Source organism: Anopheles coluzzii, chromosome 2, assembly GCF_943734685.1.
Source record: "Anopheles coluzzii chromosome 2, AcolN3, whole genome shotgun sequence".
In the NCBI taxonomy this organism is placed as follows: domain Eukaryota; kingdom Metazoa; phylum Arthropoda; class Insecta; order Diptera; family Culicidae; genus Anopheles; species Anopheles coluzzii.
In genome coordinates this window covers 5,701,809-5,719,208 of record NC_064670.1, presented here as the reverse complement: position 1 = coordinate 5,719,208, position 17,400 = coordinate 5,701,809, and the positions used below count along the sequence as shown (strand labels likewise).

Here is a 17,400-nt window from a genome sequence, read left to right as displayed (position 1 = left end):
GTAAAACATCCACGTATCCCTGGAGCATTGCTCTAAGCTTATTTTCGAAGTGATGAAATTTACACAATCTTATTTTGTATAATTCTTGAACACTCTCAATAAAATGAATACATTTTGAGCCTTGGAAATGTATCCTTGGTGTAAAATAATGCCTACATAAAGGGTGTCCATTTTGCCCCGTTCGCCACTATACTAACAGCAATTTCGTTAGGCCGCTGCCAGACACACCGAAAAAATGACAACCGAAAAGTAACGCTTGTTATTGTGAGTTGTATTCTTTCAAATGTGATGAAAATTATAGGAAAACTTAAGTTTAATTTGTGTTAAATTGATGTTTTGCAGTACAGAAGCATATTAGCAGCAATTTCGTTAGGATTTCGCTCGCCATTGGGTGGACCGGGAAATCGTTCAACCGAAAAAGGAAGCGTTACAATGCGTTATATTACAGCTTTCCATTTTTTCGTTAAAGTTGTTTTTTCGCTCTGTGGTGTGGCAGCTCGACCTGTAGGAATACCCGGAATACCTCTTCTTTTATTGTAAAAGAGTAAAAATTACGTTTTATAGGTGTTTAAAAATGATTTTTTTCTTTTTTTGTAGTGTTTTCGCCACCCTGTGGCATGAGGGGAAGAATGCGACAATGCATGACATGTGTCACGATATTTCAATATGGCCGTTGTCATGAAACGGCTAAACGGGCAAGCATCGCAGTTGGTTTGTGATCAGGCAGGTACGCTCTGTCTGCAAAGCGGTTCGACTGCATTGGAAATACAGTGCGGTTGTTGATTTGTTAGGCATCAAAAGTGGTTGGTAGTCGCATCAAGACCATTACTATACATAACTCGCGTCAATATGAACGACATATCTGCGCCGACGATCAGGATAGAGGTGGCTTGCACCCGCGGGTAAGTGATGCAAAATCCGCAACCTAATGCAAATGGAAGGTAAAGCTGCTCTTATCACACTGGCTCAGGTTTAACAAGTCGCAGCAAAGCTGTGAAGTGTACCAGCACGTGCACGACATCATAGAGGAGCGGGAAACGATTCGCATGGGCACCACCTTCACCATCCCGGTGCTGTCCGTGTTGCAGGTGGAGGTGTGCACCGACGTCGACCAGTACACGTCGCGATCGGCGCTCCAGTTTAACTTCTACGTGCTGCAGGACCAGGACGGTGTGACGGAAACCATTACCCATTGTGCCGAGGAGATGGAAATATCACACCACATGCTGCTGCCGGCACGCGAACTGCACGGCCTGTGGGAGAGTTTGATCTACGAGGAGGGGATAAAGGACAGCGTGCTGGCGTTTGCCGAAACGTCGATGCTTTTCGCACGCAAGGGCGTGGACAAGAATCTGATCACATGCAACCGGCTGGCACTGTTTCACGGACCACCGGGGACGGGCAAGACGAGCCTGTGCAAAGCCATCGCCCAGAAGCTGTCGATACGGCTGAACGAGCAGTACCGACATGCCCATCTGGTGGAGATCAACAGTCACAGTTTGTTTTCGCGCTGGTTTTCCGAGAGCGGCAAGTTGGTGCAGAAGGTGTTCAGCGAAATCGTTGCCCTGCTGGAGGACGAACGATCCTTGGTTTGCGTGCTGGTGGACGAGATTGAATCGATCGCGTACGCCAGGGATCGGATCTCCTGTAAGTAAGCGACGGTGGAAAGCGGCAGCAATTGACAGGTTGCTATTCCTGTTCCCACTGTACCATTCTGATTTTCCTCACATTTTAGCGAACGAACCGAGCGACAGTATACGGGTGGTGAACGCCGTGCTAACGCAGCTGGATCGGCTACGACGCTTCCCGAACGTCTTTATCCTTGCCACATCCAACCTGACGGACAGCATCGATGCAGCATTCCTGGATCGAGCCGACTTCGTGCAGTACATTGGCCATCCGACGGAGCCGGCTATTTATGACATTTATCGCTCGGCACTGTTCAACCTCCAGTCCATCGGTATTGTGGAGAAGGAAGCGAACACTTCAAATCGGCGACTGTCGCAAACGGCGGCGAACACGACGGATGGTATTCCGAGCTACGAGCAGGCGACCGATCCGGCTAGACCGAGCAGCACCATGCTGGACATTTTGCTGCAGGTCGTGAAGCTGTCGGCAGGACTGAGCGGACGCACGTTGCGCAAAATTCCGTTCCTCGCGCACGCCCTGTACGTGAAGAAGGAAACGGAAAGCGTGCTAAACTTTCTAACCGCTATGCGGCAAGCCATCCGTAAGGTGCGCAACGATAAGCGCTTGCTACTGGCCAAGGATCGTTCCGCCGCCGAAGAGGTTACGGACGTTTCCGAGAAAGAGTCAAACGGATCATGCATGTCCAAGTGGTAAAAAACATACGAATGGAAAGGGCCCTCCATTGCTGTATAATGAAAGCATGTGTTGTTGTTGTAAAGCAGATTTTGTTAGGAAATAAAAATACAATCAGCATACTCCCTGTGGACCGCACACGTTAAGCCGAGCAGCGGCATCAACCATACGGCAGCATGATGAACGACAAACGCTGTCCGGTAAAGGCTGTTGAAAACTGCGCTCAAACCACCATGAAATGCTATCGAATAGCAAGCGTCCAGCGAAAGCAGGGCAAGGCAAAGTGGGATTAGATATACCAGCTCTGCTACATGATGGTACTGCGAAGAAAAAAAAAGAAAAAATATTATTAAAAAAATATTGTTACACAAGATACAGCGGATCTTACTTACCTTCGATATTGCATGCCAAAGGTATAACTGCGCCAGCAGGCAGTGGATCTGCCAAATGATGAGCGTATAGTGCAACCATTGCTGTTCCTGAACGGCTCGTCGTGCCAGCAGACAGACAAACGTAGATATGCTGTTGATCTGTTTAAACAAACAACATTGAAAATGGGGGTTGGAAATGCAACTGCAAGGTGTAGCAAGCTTACCAAAAGCAGTATGCAACAGGAATGTAGACAAATCCTCACATCTGCCGGTTCGGACGGTAACCAGCGCGAACAGAACGCCGACAATCGAGTGCCGGACGACAGTGGGACGAAGTTTAACGGATACGTCCAGTATTCGGCAGGTCGCCTACAAAACCGTGCCTCGAAGCTGAGCTTCATTTTTTCGCAGTAAGTGTGTCTCTCTCACCTGTTTCCACTTTAGAGGTGGCTCACCATTCCAACGGTTACTTTGATTAACGCTGCTGCGAGGCCCGCTCCCGCCAAACATAACAGGGAGGGTGGTGCTTTCTTGCTTTGTTTTATTCGTAAGATTTTGTTTTACAGCGTTTCATATGTCTAAACGTTAAACTTAGTTTGTGTACGTACCGCTCCCTCTCCCGCCCGTTGCATGGCGAGAGAGGGCCGCCGTAGTGCTTTAGTTCTTAGCTCATTCCAAATGTGTATCCCTGTTGTGTGTCCCTTTCCCCGTGTTTTTTGTGTGTTTCTATTACACCTTGTAAATGGAGGGGGTCTATGATGGGGGTCATGAAAAAGGAAAAAAAAACATTCAAACAGTACGTATCTAAAACAAAACAAAACAAATCTATGACTATTGCAGCGCGCCCTGCAGATATTTAATGAAAGGGAAACCGAGTTTCATTTCTTCGATCCGGATGCCATTTCGCGTGGCAACCTTGGTGGCACACTCCTTTTGTCGACACTGATCGCTTCTAAGCTTACTTTGCTTTCCTTTGCCCTTAGATCCGTGATCCACTACATTGCAACTAAATTCATATTCTCTCTTTCTCTCTCGTACACACACACTGGCAGCATCATTTCGTTGCAGATGTGTGCAATAATGAATGTTAGAGAAAATAGAATTAATAATCAACGCTTTGCTATTTGCCGTAGGCTGTCTGATTATAGTTTTGTGAAACACAATCAAACATTATTTAAAAAAAAACACACACACACAGGTGCAGAGTGTCGCAATCACCGCAAGGGGATGGTGGGTAATGAATGGGATAGGGGGATGTGTCCAAACAAATTCTGGTTCCGTTTAAACTCCCTGCCCTGGCATGCTGCACCGTACGCACACGTGGTTCACTACTATTCGAGAGAATCTACCTTGAGAATTAATGCACTATTGTCGCAGCTGATCGAGCTGACGGTACCGGGCGGTGCAGCGCCGACGACGGCAGTCGTGCTGGCACTGTTGCTCGTCCCCAAAGGCGAGTGCAGGATCGGTTGCAGTGACTGTGTCTGCTGCTGTTGCTGCTGCTGCAATGCCTGGTGGCTGCTGTTGGTCTGTTGGTTTCGTTTCGTTTTAACCTTCGCGTGCCGCTTGTGCGACCGTTCGATGGCATCCTTCATCTCGGTCACGTACTCGTCGTACTTCATCTTGTCCTTAAACCAAGCGACTACAAGCGAAGGGAAATGGAAAATAATAATAATAAAACAAATGCCCTGCGCTCGACGCGCAATTTCCTCTCCCGTAATGTAATGTTATGCTCACCGTACAGCGAATCGCTAAACAGCACGACCGAGGAAAGCTTAAACTTTTTGCCGGTGTCCCACGTAACCGCATCCAGCACCTCGTCGCTGACGATCGACGTTAGCGCGTTGATGACGATGTTTTGGTCACAGTCCAGTCTTATTTTGGTGAGATGCTCGAACAGCTTGTTGTACAGCGACTCGTCGCCGCAGATGCTCTTGTTCAGCTCGATCAGCTCTTTGAGCGTACGGATCGGGAACTTGAAGCACGATTCAAGCTCCACACCCTGGGGTACCGTTTGCTGCTGGTGCTGCTGCTGATGGTGCTGCTGCTGCTGTGGCTGTTGTTGCTGATGATGGTGTTGCTGAATTACTTGATTCGCCTCGACCGCCGTCAGCTGTCCACCGGATGCAGTCGTCAGTGTGGCGCCAGTCTCTTGCTTTATCGTCGTCAGACGACTTAGACTCTGTTCGGCAACTACCTTCAGCAGCTCCTCGATGTTGGACAGCTTCCGAAGGATGAGTTTGATGTCCTCCGACTGGCTGCTGCTGCTGCTTTGGCATGCTAGGTTGGCATTGCTGCTGCTGCTGCTACTCGCCACCAGACCGGTGTGCGTCTGGCCTAGCGATATGATGTGTTGCTGGGGCTGCAGCTGCACCGTGTGGTTGCTGGCCACCCCGACCGTTTGTAGCGAGTTGCCGCTGGGGCAGGTTGTACTATTACTATTGCTGTTCGACGCGATGCCGACCAGCGTGGAGGAGGAGGACGGTTCCTGGTGCCGGACGCGTCGCAGCTCCTCCGAGTCCATGCTGTGCTCGTCGTCATAGTCATGGTCACCTGACGTAGCTACAAGGGAAACAAAATAGACAACGGGCCAAATTAGCAAACGTTAGGCCACGCAAACTCGGCCATTGGAAACACACACTCACAAGGCTTCTCATCGTGCTTGTCCTTGTCTCGGAACTTTTTGATTATGATGTGTATATCGTCCGAGATGGGGATTCGTTTCTTTTTCGCTGTGGAGAAGGAAAAAGCGGGGAAACTCGTAAATACAAAACATCACAGCGAAATGCGAAAGCGCAAGAGCACGGCTTACATGTGGTGGCATAGTTGTGGCAATTGTCCATACTTTGTGTTACGCCCAAATGCAGTTGCACCGTGTGGGTTTAGCGAAGTTGCTGTTGCTAGGGTTGTTTTGGTTTCAGTGCGAGACAGAATGCATCCGCCCGCCGCTGCGTCCGTGCCGTGCTGCCGCAGCACCAACCATATAGACTGGGCGCGAAATGGGGCACCCTGCACACTTCCGCTTGCTGTCTGCCCGTGGTCGCACTTTTCGGCTGCTGGGGTTGTGTAGAGAACGTTGTGCAAGCAAAGCGTTTTAGGCGACGGCGCTAGCACATTGGAAAATTTCGGGCTTCTTCACGGCAGCAAAACACGCAGGAATGGGTGTTGCAAATTGATCAACAAACTTCTTCCATTCACCAAATGGCGCTGTCAAAAAGCTGCTTTGGCTGTCAAAAACCACGGGGGTAGGACTGTCACAAATGTAGATCCATTTTCTATTTCCAGCCAATGAGGCGACGCTCTGGCATCAATCGAACAAGATTCATTCAAAAAATTCAGATTTTTTTGTATGGAAAACCCTGCCGACTAAAATGCACAAGTTCAATAGTTGGCAGGGATTCGAAGTTCAACTAGTGAGCTCGGACTATACAAGGGGGTACACTATCAGACACTGTCGAACAAACTAAACAAACATCGTGTTGAAAATGTCACTTTGTTTCTGTCTGTGATGTTCGAAATCCATCTATGCTGTGCATACCTTGACTGTCAAACAGTTTTAATTAACATTTAATCAAATCAAACAATCAATTATACGTAGAATATATAAAATCCCATCTGTATAATATGCCCACCTTGGCAGAGATCGTACCTTTAGTTTAAGTACCGTATTAAAATATTGCCGTCTCGTTCTAACAACCTAGACGTAAAATGTCATATGAACTGTCAAAAAAATAAAATATAGAAAAGCTAATCTACATTGAAGATTCGGATAGAAAACACGTGTTTTAAGATTTATGAAATTTACACATAACATAAAATATAGAGGTTTGAGACGTATAAAAATATTTCCTGCTTACCAACTTGAAAAAAAAAATTGTCAGCTGTCAATTTTATGCGCACGGTTGAGCCGCCCGCCGGTTAATCCGTCCCCGGATAATCGACGTTCTACTTTGGTTTTGCAGGTCTTATTTGTTTGGTGTCCGAGCACCGCCTCATTTTCAAAATAGTTGAAATAAGACAGTGGCCTACCCCTCGACTGGCAGTCGTTGATTGACTGCTGGTTTGACGTCTGGGGAGCGAAAGCGAACCAGCCTCATGTACGATTTCAGATTCCGCCAATAGCATTCTGAAACAACGCGTGTTAACAACGCAGTTGACTTCGCGTCCTTTTAACAAATAATAGTGCCCTCCTGCCGCTCAAAAAATAATGGAAATAAGTTTGTGTACATGTGTGTGTGATGGTGATAATGGTGGCATCTGCTCATAGCATTGTACCTGGTCTGGTAGATGGCTACTGTACCTCCACGATGATGACGGTCACCAATCCGACACCAAACCGCTTATCTTTCCCGAGGCTTGCTCACGGATACACGAAAACGCACACCTTTGCAGTCTAGACGCGATCGGACGCAGCCGGATGGAGTACGTATCGACGGCCACGATGAATTGCCTGCTGCTGGATGACCCGCGAAGCTCGTCATCCGTTGCCTTCCGGCGATGCTGAGGTGAGGTTGGGAGGAAGTCTTCGTCCGGCCCTCGAGTAGCGTCTTTCGCTTCTAAGCCACACGCTATCGTTCGCGCCAACTTGTAAAGGTGAAGTATGAATATCCTGTTTGTGCTGCACGATCATACGATACTTTGATCGCTAGCATTCGTATCCGTGTGGCATAACTAAATGTGCATTTTTTGGTCGCTTCGACGCCGTGTAATCTGCTCAAAACCTTCCTTATAAAGGATCGTAAAACACCCCCTCACCACCTCAGCCATCTTTGACGAGGATAAGGACCGTGTGCGAAAACGACGAAACAGATAGACGTGGGACATGGAAAAAGTAAGGAAGAGGCTTGAAAAAAAAGAGCAAAGGCAGGATGGCATTGGTTGGGATCGGGCATGTTGGGTCAAACTACGAGAGGGATGCTAAAAGTGGAAGAGTATAGGGAAAGGAGGATTTCTGGCACGCAGGTATAAATGAAGAACAAAAAAAAAAGAATAATGAAGCCAAGCCGGTTGCTGCTGCCCAAGGCTAAAGTCATAAACTGCTGATCCACGAGCGAAGAGCAGCACGAAGAAAAAGCAAAAATCAAGAAGGGTACAAAAAAAGAAACAGACAGCGTCTGGATGGTAGCATTTCTCGATGCTATGGATGCTGCAAATGGTCCGCGACCCGTTTGTAACATTCACGACATTGTGCTTTATTAACAAATCTTAAACCTTGTGTTAGAAAGCAACCGATTGCTTATAGGTGAGATAGACGCAAAATGTAGATGTAGATGCAGACGAAAGCTGTAGTAGAAAAGATTATGCGTAGTAGGCCACCGGATAATCAGAAGACGGTTAAAGCGTGCTACCACTGTTTGTCTCGTTCTAGTTCGCCCGTCGATCATTTTGGGGCCGGTAGTTCTAGGTGTGTTGAAATAGTTGGTGTAGTGCGAAAACAGCAATAAGGCGAAAGTTTTAGTTCAGCCGCTGAACCTATCCTCCATCATAATCGCAACACGCCTTCACCGTCTACAACCGGCAATAGATGGTAAATGTGGCTTCGCATATAATACTGTTCTTCTTCCTAGTTTTCCATCGCCATCGTCCATGGCAAGAATGCGAACTTCTTTCGGATAGTTCTCGAGTTGTGTCTGCTTCTACAGAATGTTACCTGCGTACCGGACAATCCAACCAATCGTCCTTTGTAGCCTTTCCAATCGGCAAACACGTTCATACCGGATAGGTAGTAGCCAGATGTTACAGTCTTTCGCGTGAAGATTTACCTGCCGTATCTCTTCTGACGTGTCTCTGCTCTTGTACCGCTGTGATGGCCAATCATCCTACCCATGAGGTAAATACTTTGCCCCTGGAAACCAGATAGCATCAAAATCGAAGTTTGGCCTTCATTTAGGAAATGTAAGTGGCTTCAGTGGCACCTCCTTAGCTTTCCGACCGATGAGTGTACACTAAGGTTCTCCCGCATCGTCGAATATCCTCGAATATAAGACGCATGCATTCGCGTGCCGTCTTGCATCGACATTCGCCAATGCGCAGGTCTTCTATAGCCGAAAGCTGATCAATCTAGCTACGCCAATCTCTCAACTGCGTGTCATTAATCTCCTCATCCGACTGCGTGCCAGTTCGCCATAGATCCTGCCGTGAATCACGAACATCGCGAGCAGCCCAAGAGGATCATAAAGTGCAATACCGCAATACCTCTCTTTTAAACAAACGACTCGTCATAACCAGACTCAGGGTTATCGACTACATACTCCCATTCCCTCTGCGTATTGCCCTCTAATTTGAGCACAATTTACTGTGTGAGCAAAATGCTCCAACCATAAGGCCTTTCATCCAATTGCCCTAGCATTTTCGCATGCGTTTCACCACAATTAATCAATGGGCGAATTCTCACCCAGTTGGGATTTTTCATCTTGGAAAACAAGATAAGCTCGTTCACGTGCTTCTTCTTGATAAGATACTTATCTTTCCACTAATGCCGACCAAGCTTGCACTGTGGTCAACGGTTCACCTGAACACCTTAACGTCAACGGTTAAAAAACTTTTGAGGTAAAAAACCCTTTTCTGTGTTTGACAATGCACTGTTTTTGTGAACCACCCCGGAGTGTGTGCTGTTCGTCTTCTTAAATCTTAAATCTTAGGTTAGGAAGCAAGCGATTGCTTATAATTAATGGGTCAATTACCGACTATCGGTTGCAGACTTAACCTACCTACTCGATAGCATTATGTTCTTCGGAGTAGAGTTGGCATTCTGCCTTAGTAAGCATTTCCATGCGGCACTCACAAGTCCAACTTGACTGTCGTCGACGCACAGCCCGTCTCTATTGACGATCAAAACTATCGTGTCCAGAAGATGTTGAAATTCATCGAAACTCCAGCTTGGAGGCGCATACGCGCACTGCACTGTACTTTCGAAGCTGGTACTTTGAATTAAGCTTTTGGCTAAATCGTGGATAGACCATTTTTTATTTAATTCCCAAGATGTCACTATATACAATTTTTTCGCAGTAAGGAGACCAAACCAAACGTTCTGCGATCGTGAAACCGATCGCGTTTAATTGGCGGCAGATAGAAATCATTTTGTTCGCATACTGTTCAGTGGATCCACAGCTCTCAGAGTCGGTTCTTATTAGCTTATAAAGCAGATCTCGCGCTAAGCCCGTTTCTTCAAACGCTTCTTCCACGCTTCTTGAGCTGCTCGTGTATCCTTTACATGGTAATAATTATGCAGTTCTAACAGTAATATTATTCTACCTCGCGCTTTCTTATCTTTTACGGGGTTCACGGCGTCTACTGTTCCGTCGGCTTTCACAATAGGCTCGACGGCGTCCCTCGAGGCGATTGTGCAGGCCAATTCATGACGTCAATTTTGTGATCAACAAACCATTTTTTAACCGCTTTTGTGGTATGTTTCGGATCATTGTCATGCATGAATTGCCATTTCAGTGGTATCTCCCACTCTGCATGAGGCAGCATGACAGTTTGGATGATGTCTTAGTATCTGTGTTGGTCCATGATATATTTTATCCAAAAGATAGGACCGACACCGTACCAAGAGAAACATCCCAACACCATGATGTTGCCTCCGCCGTGCTTCACGGTTTTTACAGTGTACTGTGGCCGGAAGGCGGTATACAATGGACGACGCACCCAGCGTTTCCCATCCGAACCTAACAAATTCACTTTGGACTCATCCAACCACAGTACATTTCGCCACTTGTTCAGGTTTTCACCTGCCCAGTCGTAGTGCTCTTGAGCAAGCTGCAACCGGGCTTGAACTGTGTTGGATCGGTCAAGTATTTCCGCGGATTTGGAGCGGAGCTTTCTCAACTCTTTAAGAATTGGAGAGGTCCAGTTCCTCCCCTCAAATCCGCCGTTCCTAAAAATATCCCTTACATCAAGCGATATCTGACACGCCGCTTCTTCTTCCGTCTTGAAGCTGTCCAGATAGTCGCCAACGTAAGTGCTTTCGATAATTCCCTCCATTGTATAGGCATTGATGTTTGCGGATCTCTTCGATGAGTTTCGGAGTGTGTGCTCTTCGTCCTTTTAAATCTTAGGTTAGAAAGCAAGCGATTGCTTATAGTTAATGGGTCGAATACCGACTATCGGTATCAGACTTAACCTAGTTACTCGTTATTACTATGCTCTTTTGAGTAGAGTTGGCATTCTACCCTAATAAGTATTTCCATTATGATAAGTCGTGCGGAAATAGCCACCAATGGTGTCAATCTTTGCATCCCCTTCTAAGTCGTCTACCAAATGATCGCGTAGGAATTCCATTTCTTCAATTTGTTCCGTTAGCGGGGTTGTCTCATTGTTCTCCAAATATTGTTTTAACATATCTTTACGTGCTCTAGGTCCTTCTTCTGACATTATGCCACGGTCGGTGAAAGTTGCATCTGTACAGCGACTGTTGCTTGTCCATTTTTCTGCTCTGTAGATACCAGGCAGAATGGAAAAATCGTGGGAATTTAATTCTTCGTCAATTATAAATTATTTATCTTCTTTCACAGATAGTGTGAAAAATTGGAATGTTCGTTCACTGGACGGCTCTGGTTTTTGGTTTCTTACGATCATGAATAAGTTTTCCCCTAGTCCATCTATGTACCGGGTTGTTTATGGAAAATCGTCAGCCACGGCAGCCACCAATGGCAAGCGAAAACCGCGTGAACAAGCCTCTCCTCCACCCTAAAACGGCGACGAGTCGTGCCGTCGATCCTTTATGGCGTTCCGTGGGTGTGAGCAATTTATGTTGGAGGCGCTCTTAAACACTTGCTCTCCTTTCTCGTAGCTAAGCCTGATCGTACCGAACGCTCTCCGAACGTGATGCAGCGGTGGTGTTAGGAAGAATTCTCATCTAGTGCTCGAGTGGAATCTCTTCCTCTTCTAGGCTGCTCGCTATCGTTCGATGTCGTTGCGGTGTCGTTCAGACAAAGTCTTCATCTGGCGGTGAGTTGTGTATTCCTTCTATGGATCGTTCTAAGTTTATAGAACAGCCTCTTTAGCCAACATGGACACTTTGTTCTAACACAAAATAGAGTCAAAGATGCGCATTCCAGCAATCCGACCACGTACAAGAACCGTGCTGTCGATCGTTTGTTGCGAGCTACCTGTATGGAATATACATTAAAACACGAATTAATAATCATCTATAATTATTACACTTATAATGTAATTTTAATTATAATAATACCTCGCGAAAGATATATATTAAAACTAACCTTCACAAAAGGACGCCTCATTTTTTATGACAACACGACAGCTTGACAGCTTGACAGTGGGCCACTAGGCGAGTTTGACAATTTGACGGACCTAAGCGGTATAACAGTTTGCTGACCAATTCGAGCTCCAAGATTCGAAAGTAAAATTAAAAACGAACTTCCGGTTTGATTCAATTAAAAAAATATATTCTAAATCTAAAAACTCTGTGTTAAATTCAGTAAGAATCGTATAAAACAGTTAAATTAATTTTAGAGGCAAACTCTAAAACATTAATGCAAACCTCTGTGCCGATATATTTCAACCCTCGAAGCCGGTAGTGTAAACTATTGTTTTCATAGGAAGCCGCTGTACGTGTGAAACTCGAGATACGCAATTGTGCTCGGTACCGTACTATAATAATCAGATAATTAATGTAATGCTAAACTAACGCGCTAACCGTTAGCCAAAAATCTGGAAGCCACGGCGCCACCAATCGCAACCTAAAAGGGACGAGGACAAGCCTCCCATCTATCCGAACAAAAAGACTTTTCTTTCTTTCTTTTTTTATTTTTATATAAAAAGACTTTGAGGTCTAGCTCATTCGCTTCTTTAACAAGAAGACGAGCCGTGCTGCTAACAACTTTACTTTTATTTATTTTTACAATAAAAAAAAACCGTACTGTCGATTGTTGGTAGCGTTCCGGAGGGATGCGGAAACACAGCCCGTTCCCGCTGCTGAAAGGTTACCAGCTACCAGCAACCTTCCAGCAATCCAGCAAAAAATGGACGCGTAGGAATTCCATTTCTTCAATTTGTTCCGTTAGCGGGGTTGTCTCATTGTTCTCCAAATATTGTTTGCGCATTCCAGCAATCCGACCACGTACAAGAACCGTGCTGTCGATCGTTTGTTGCGAGCTACCTGTATGGAATATACATTAAAACACGAATTAATAATCATCTATAATTATTACACTTATAATGTAATTTTAATTACAATAATACCTCGCGAAAGATATATATTAAAACTAACCTTCACAAAAGGACGCCTCATTTTTTATTACAACACGACAATGGCAAGCGAAAACCGCGTGAACAAGCCTCTCCTCCACCCTAAAACGGCGACGAGTCGTGCCGTCGATCCTTTATGGCGTTCCGTGGGTGTGAGCAATTTATGTTGTTGGAGGCGCTCTTAAACACTTGCTCTCCTATCTCGTAGCTAAGCCTGATCGTACCGAACGCTCTCCAAACGTGATGCAGCGGTGGTGTTAGGAAGAATTCTCATCTAGTGCTCGAGTGGAATCTCTTCCTCTTCTAGGCTGCTCGCTATCGTTCGATGTCGTTGCGGTGTCGTTCAGACAAAGTCTTCATCTGGCGGTGAGTTGTGTATTCCTTCTATGGATCGTTCTAAGTTTATAGAACAGCCTCTTTAGCCAACATGGACACTTTGTTCTAACACAAAATAGAGTCAAAGATGCGCATTCCAGCAATCCGACCACGTACAAGAACCGTGCTGTCGATCGTTTGTTGCGAGCTACCTGTATGGAATATACATTAAAACACGAATTAATAATCATCTATAATTATTACACTTATAATGTAATTTTAATTACAATAATACCTCGCGAAAGATATATATTAAAACTAACCTTCACAAAAGGACGCCTCATTTTTTATTACAACACGACAATGGCAAGCGAAAACCGCGTGAACAAACCTCTCCTCCACCCTAAAACGGCGACGAGTCGTGCCGTCGATCCTTTATGGCGTTCCGTGGGTGTGAGCAATTTATGTTGGAGGCGCTCTTAAACACTTGCTCTCCTATCTCGTAGCTAAGCCTGATCGTACCGAACGCTCTCCGAACGTGATGCAGCGGTGGTGTTAGGAAGAATTCTCATCTAGTGCTCGAGTGGAATCTCTTCCTCTTCTAGGCTGCTCGCTATCGTTCGATGTCGTTGCGGTGTCGTTCAGACAAAGTCTTCATCTGGCGGTGAGTTGTGTATTCCTTCTATGGATCGTTCTAAGTTTATAGAACAGCCTCTTTAGCCAACATGGACACTTTGTTCTAACACAAAATAGAGTCAAAGATGCGCATTCCAGCAATCCGACCACGTACAAGAACCGTGCTGTCGATCGTTTGTTGCGAGCTACCTGTATGGAATATACATTAAAACACGAATTAATAATCATCTATAATTATTACACTTATAATGTAATTTTAATTACAATAATACCTCGCGAAAGATATATATTAAAACTAACCTTCACAAAAGGACGCCTCATTTTTTATTACAACACGACAGCTTGACAGCTTGACAGTGGGCCACGAGGCGAGTTTGACAATTTGACGGACCTAAGCGGTATAACAGTTTGCTGACCAATTCGAGCTCCAAGATTCGAAAGTAAAATTAAAAACGAACTTCCGGTTTGATTCAATTAAAAAAAATATATTCTAAATCTAAAAACTCTGTGTTAAATTCAGTAAGAATCGTATAAAACAGTTAAATTAATTTTAGAGGCAAACTCTAAAACATTAATGCAAACCTCTGTGCCGATATATTTCAACCCTCGAAACCGGTAGTGTAAACTATTGTTTTCATAGGAGTCCGCTGTACGTGTGATACTCGAGATACGCAATTGTGCTCGGTACCGTACTATAATAATCAGATAATTAATGTAATGCTAAACTAACGCGCTAACCGTTAGCCAAAAATCTGGAAGCCACGGCGCGCCACCAATCGCAACCTAAAAGGGGCGAGGACAAGCCTCCCATCTATCCGAACAAAAAGACTTTTCTTTCTTTCTTTTTTTATTTTTATATAAAAAGACTTTGAGGTCTAGCTCATTCGCTTCTTTAACAAGAAGACGAGCCGTGCTGCTAACAACTTTACTTTTATTTATTTTTACAATAAAAAAAAACCGTACTGTCGATTGTTGGTAGCGTTCCGGAGGGATACGGAAACACAGCCCGTTCCCGCTGCTGAAAGGTTACCAGCTACCAGCTACCAGCAACCTTCCAGCAATCCACACGTACACGTACACGAACCGTGCTTTCGATCCTTCGTGGCGTACCGGAACCACTTTAGGGAAATTATACGGTTCCCTAACATTAGCACAGGGGCTTCGGATGAGCTTCAGAAAGGCGTCTTACTCCGTTGAGGTTCAGGATACAAGAGCTAACGAAAATCGAACAACACAATCATGGAATTGATAAACACAATTATGCGCTTTTTTCAAATGTCTTCAGATACCATCAAGAAATCCTACAGACATCCGAAACGCCGTCTCAAAATACACTAGCGTATTTAGCCCACCACGAAAAATAATTTGTGATTTAGAAACTACATTTAGAAGAAGCCTTCAGCTACAAAGTTTCTCTTCCGAATCCAATGTCCAAGTAGAGCAAACGCACAGTACCATTAAAGAACCGATCAATACAAACAAACAAACATTCGGAGATTTTAGTTCACCAGAGTTAGTGAACATAGTAACAGCCTTATACAACGATAACTGCACACTCCGCTATTGGGTTCGCCGCTAACGAAATATTATTCAACTGATTGAATACAACAGAATAAAACCATTTTCACATTTCAACATAAGAGATGAAGAACGCTTACAATAAAGTATCTTAAAAAAAATACAAAACACCCATAGAGACATGTAAAGATACAATGACAATAAGGCAAACCCATCAGAAATAGAGACAGAGAAGGCAGTCTACGTAAAGAAAGGTGTAAAAAAAACATAAGATCCCAGATTCAATGCGAAAACATGTATGAATATCAATAACAATAGGGCAGTACCAATAGACATAACAGTCGAGAACAACAAAAACAAATTTAACGATCAAAATCATCATTTTATTGTCATTACGGAAGTAACCAATAACTAAAGTAATCATAAAAAGAAAGGAAAAAAGCAATTATCGCTAATCCTACCAACATTAGCATTACTTAAAATGAAAAGCTACGGCCAAGAAATAGAAATTACGTATTTAAATAGGCAACCATTATTGTTTTGTCAAAACCAAATCATGTAGAATACATTTCGGAACATGAAAATTATATTAACACACTAATAACCCATCTGTGGATATGCGAAACAACTAACAATTACATTTAATGAACTAAATCGTGTGAAGATTAAACAATTGTACTCGAACTTTATACAAATAGTACCAAAACATTGACTTAGCTGAAGCATCGAACTCATCGGTCAACCGTGGAAGTGGATAACTGGCAGTCCAGGTCGCTGAATATTTGCGTCTGATTAACGCAAGACGAGATAATTAAGAGAAAACATCCGCATTCTACTGACATTGAAGCTATCAAGAGCCCATATTTAACATCAACGGCATGATTCACCTCATAGAATTCATCCAAAACACAGCAGTTTGGGCACTCGAATCTGTTACCAAAAGTAAACTCCTCACAGCACCACACGAGATGAGTTTGATACGTTCCACACTAGCAGAACAAGGCGCCGTGATAGACATTCCCAGTACATCCCAGTTAGAAACAGAACAAGCTTCAGAGCTATAGCTGAACATCTAATATTACTGAACAATGGTAACAACATCAGCTAACGGAGCAAATGCGTTCCTAACAATAGAACAATCCATGGGATCTATTTGATCCATGGGAGTTCTCCAACTGCACAGTTATAATTGGGAGAGATACACCTTCTCATCAAAAACGCCTTCGATTACATCGGAACCATATTGAGTGCCCAAGCAGCAATACCGCCAAATACCAATAACCTTTGGCAACAATGTCATTAATAGGATGATTCTGGAACAACGTTAAGCTTCTGCAATTCAGCAACATCGATTACTGGAAGTGGAGTATACCGAGAGGAACACTGAATCCCATCGTAACAATGCTTACGTTCACATTTTACCTCGTTATTACTGCAGAAGAACAATAGGGACCATCGATAGAGCATTAAACTCTAAGAAAAGGCGAATCGCAAAGCGATACCTTAAACGCGTCTTCACCCGCCGGAGGAGTTACGTGCCCAGCTACTGCCACGTGTGCACGCGCTCCCCAGCAACAGTAACGCAACACTAATGTGCTGCGTATCCGGCAACAGCAACCTGATTGCTAACCTGACGCATAATCGATCGAACCAGCCAACAAGCCAGCCAACCAGCCAGCCAACCAGCCAGCCAACCAGCCAGCCAACCAGCCATCCAACCAGCCATCCAACCAGCCAGCCAACCAGCCAGCCAACCAGCCAGCCAACCAGCCAGCCATCCAGCTAGTCAACCGACCCGTCAGCGAGCCAACAGTTCGTGAAACACTCCATGAGTAAAGAATAAAGTTTTGTTTAAACTAATGTTCTAGCATGTGTCTTTAATTACATTATAATTCGAAAATGTTACATTCTTTCCTCCATGATTCATTTCCTCCATGACCATGATTAAATGGTCTATTTTTATAAAAACAGGAATAGAAGAATTCAGCGTTTCCAGGAAACTGATGTCAACCAGATTTATATGTGT

At 44.6% G+C, this 17,400-nt stretch overlaps 3 protein-coding genes and 2 long non-coding RNA genes across 5 annotated transcripts; 2 read left to right on the top strand and 3 right to left on the bottom strand.

Annotated features, from left to right (window-relative positions):
- Positions 1-390: 390 nt before the first annotated feature.
- LOC120961041 (pachytene checkpoint protein 2 homolog) lies at positions 391-2,444 on the top strand. Its single transcript, XM_040384615.2, has 3 exons — positions 391-902; positions 971-1,647; positions 1,736-2,444. Exons 1-3 carry the CDS (start codon positions 850-852, stop codon positions 2,341-2,343), a joined length of 1,338 nt encoding a protein of 445 aa, XP_040240549.2. The 5' UTR covers positions 391-849; the 3' UTR covers positions 2,344-2,444.
- On the bottom strand, positions 2,418-3,190 carry LOC120961044 (uncharacterized). The gene is made up of 3 exons (XM_040384618.2): positions 2,918-3,190; positions 2,715-2,852; positions 2,418-2,642 (listed from the first exon to the last, which is right to left on the bottom strand). Exons 1-3 carry the CDS (start codon positions 3,092-3,094, stop codon positions 2,418-2,420), a joined length of 540 nt encoding a protein of 179 aa, XP_040240552.2. The 5' UTR covers positions 3,095-3,190.
- Positions 3,191-3,209: 19 nt separating this feature from the next.
- LOC120961042 (probable nuclear hormone receptor HR38) lies at positions 3,210-5,906 on the bottom strand. The gene is made up of 4 exons (XM_040384616.2): positions 5,506-5,906; positions 5,339-5,425; positions 4,431-5,255; positions 3,210-4,335 (listed from the first exon to the last, which is right to left on the bottom strand). Exons 1-4 carry the CDS (start codon positions 5,534-5,536, stop codon positions 4,025-4,027), a joined length of 1,254 nt encoding a protein of 417 aa, XP_040240550.2. The 5' UTR covers positions 5,537-5,906; the 3' UTR covers positions 3,210-4,024.
- Positions 5,907-9,713: 3,807 nt separating this feature from the next.
- Positions 9,714-14,884, bottom strand: LOC125906419 (uncharacterized). Its single transcript, XR_007451807.1, has 2 exons — positions 14,640-14,884; positions 9,714-12,397 (listed from the first exon to the last, which is right to left on the bottom strand). It is a non-coding gene; the product is annotated as an uncharacterized LOC125906419 (long non-coding RNA).
- On the top strand, positions 12,391-17,234 carry LOC125906418 (uncharacterized). Its single transcript, XR_007451806.1, has 2 exons — positions 12,391-12,639; positions 14,882-17,234. It is a non-coding gene; the product is annotated as an uncharacterized LOC125906418 (long non-coding RNA).
- The last annotated feature ends 166 nt before the right edge of the window (positions 17,235-17,400 follow it).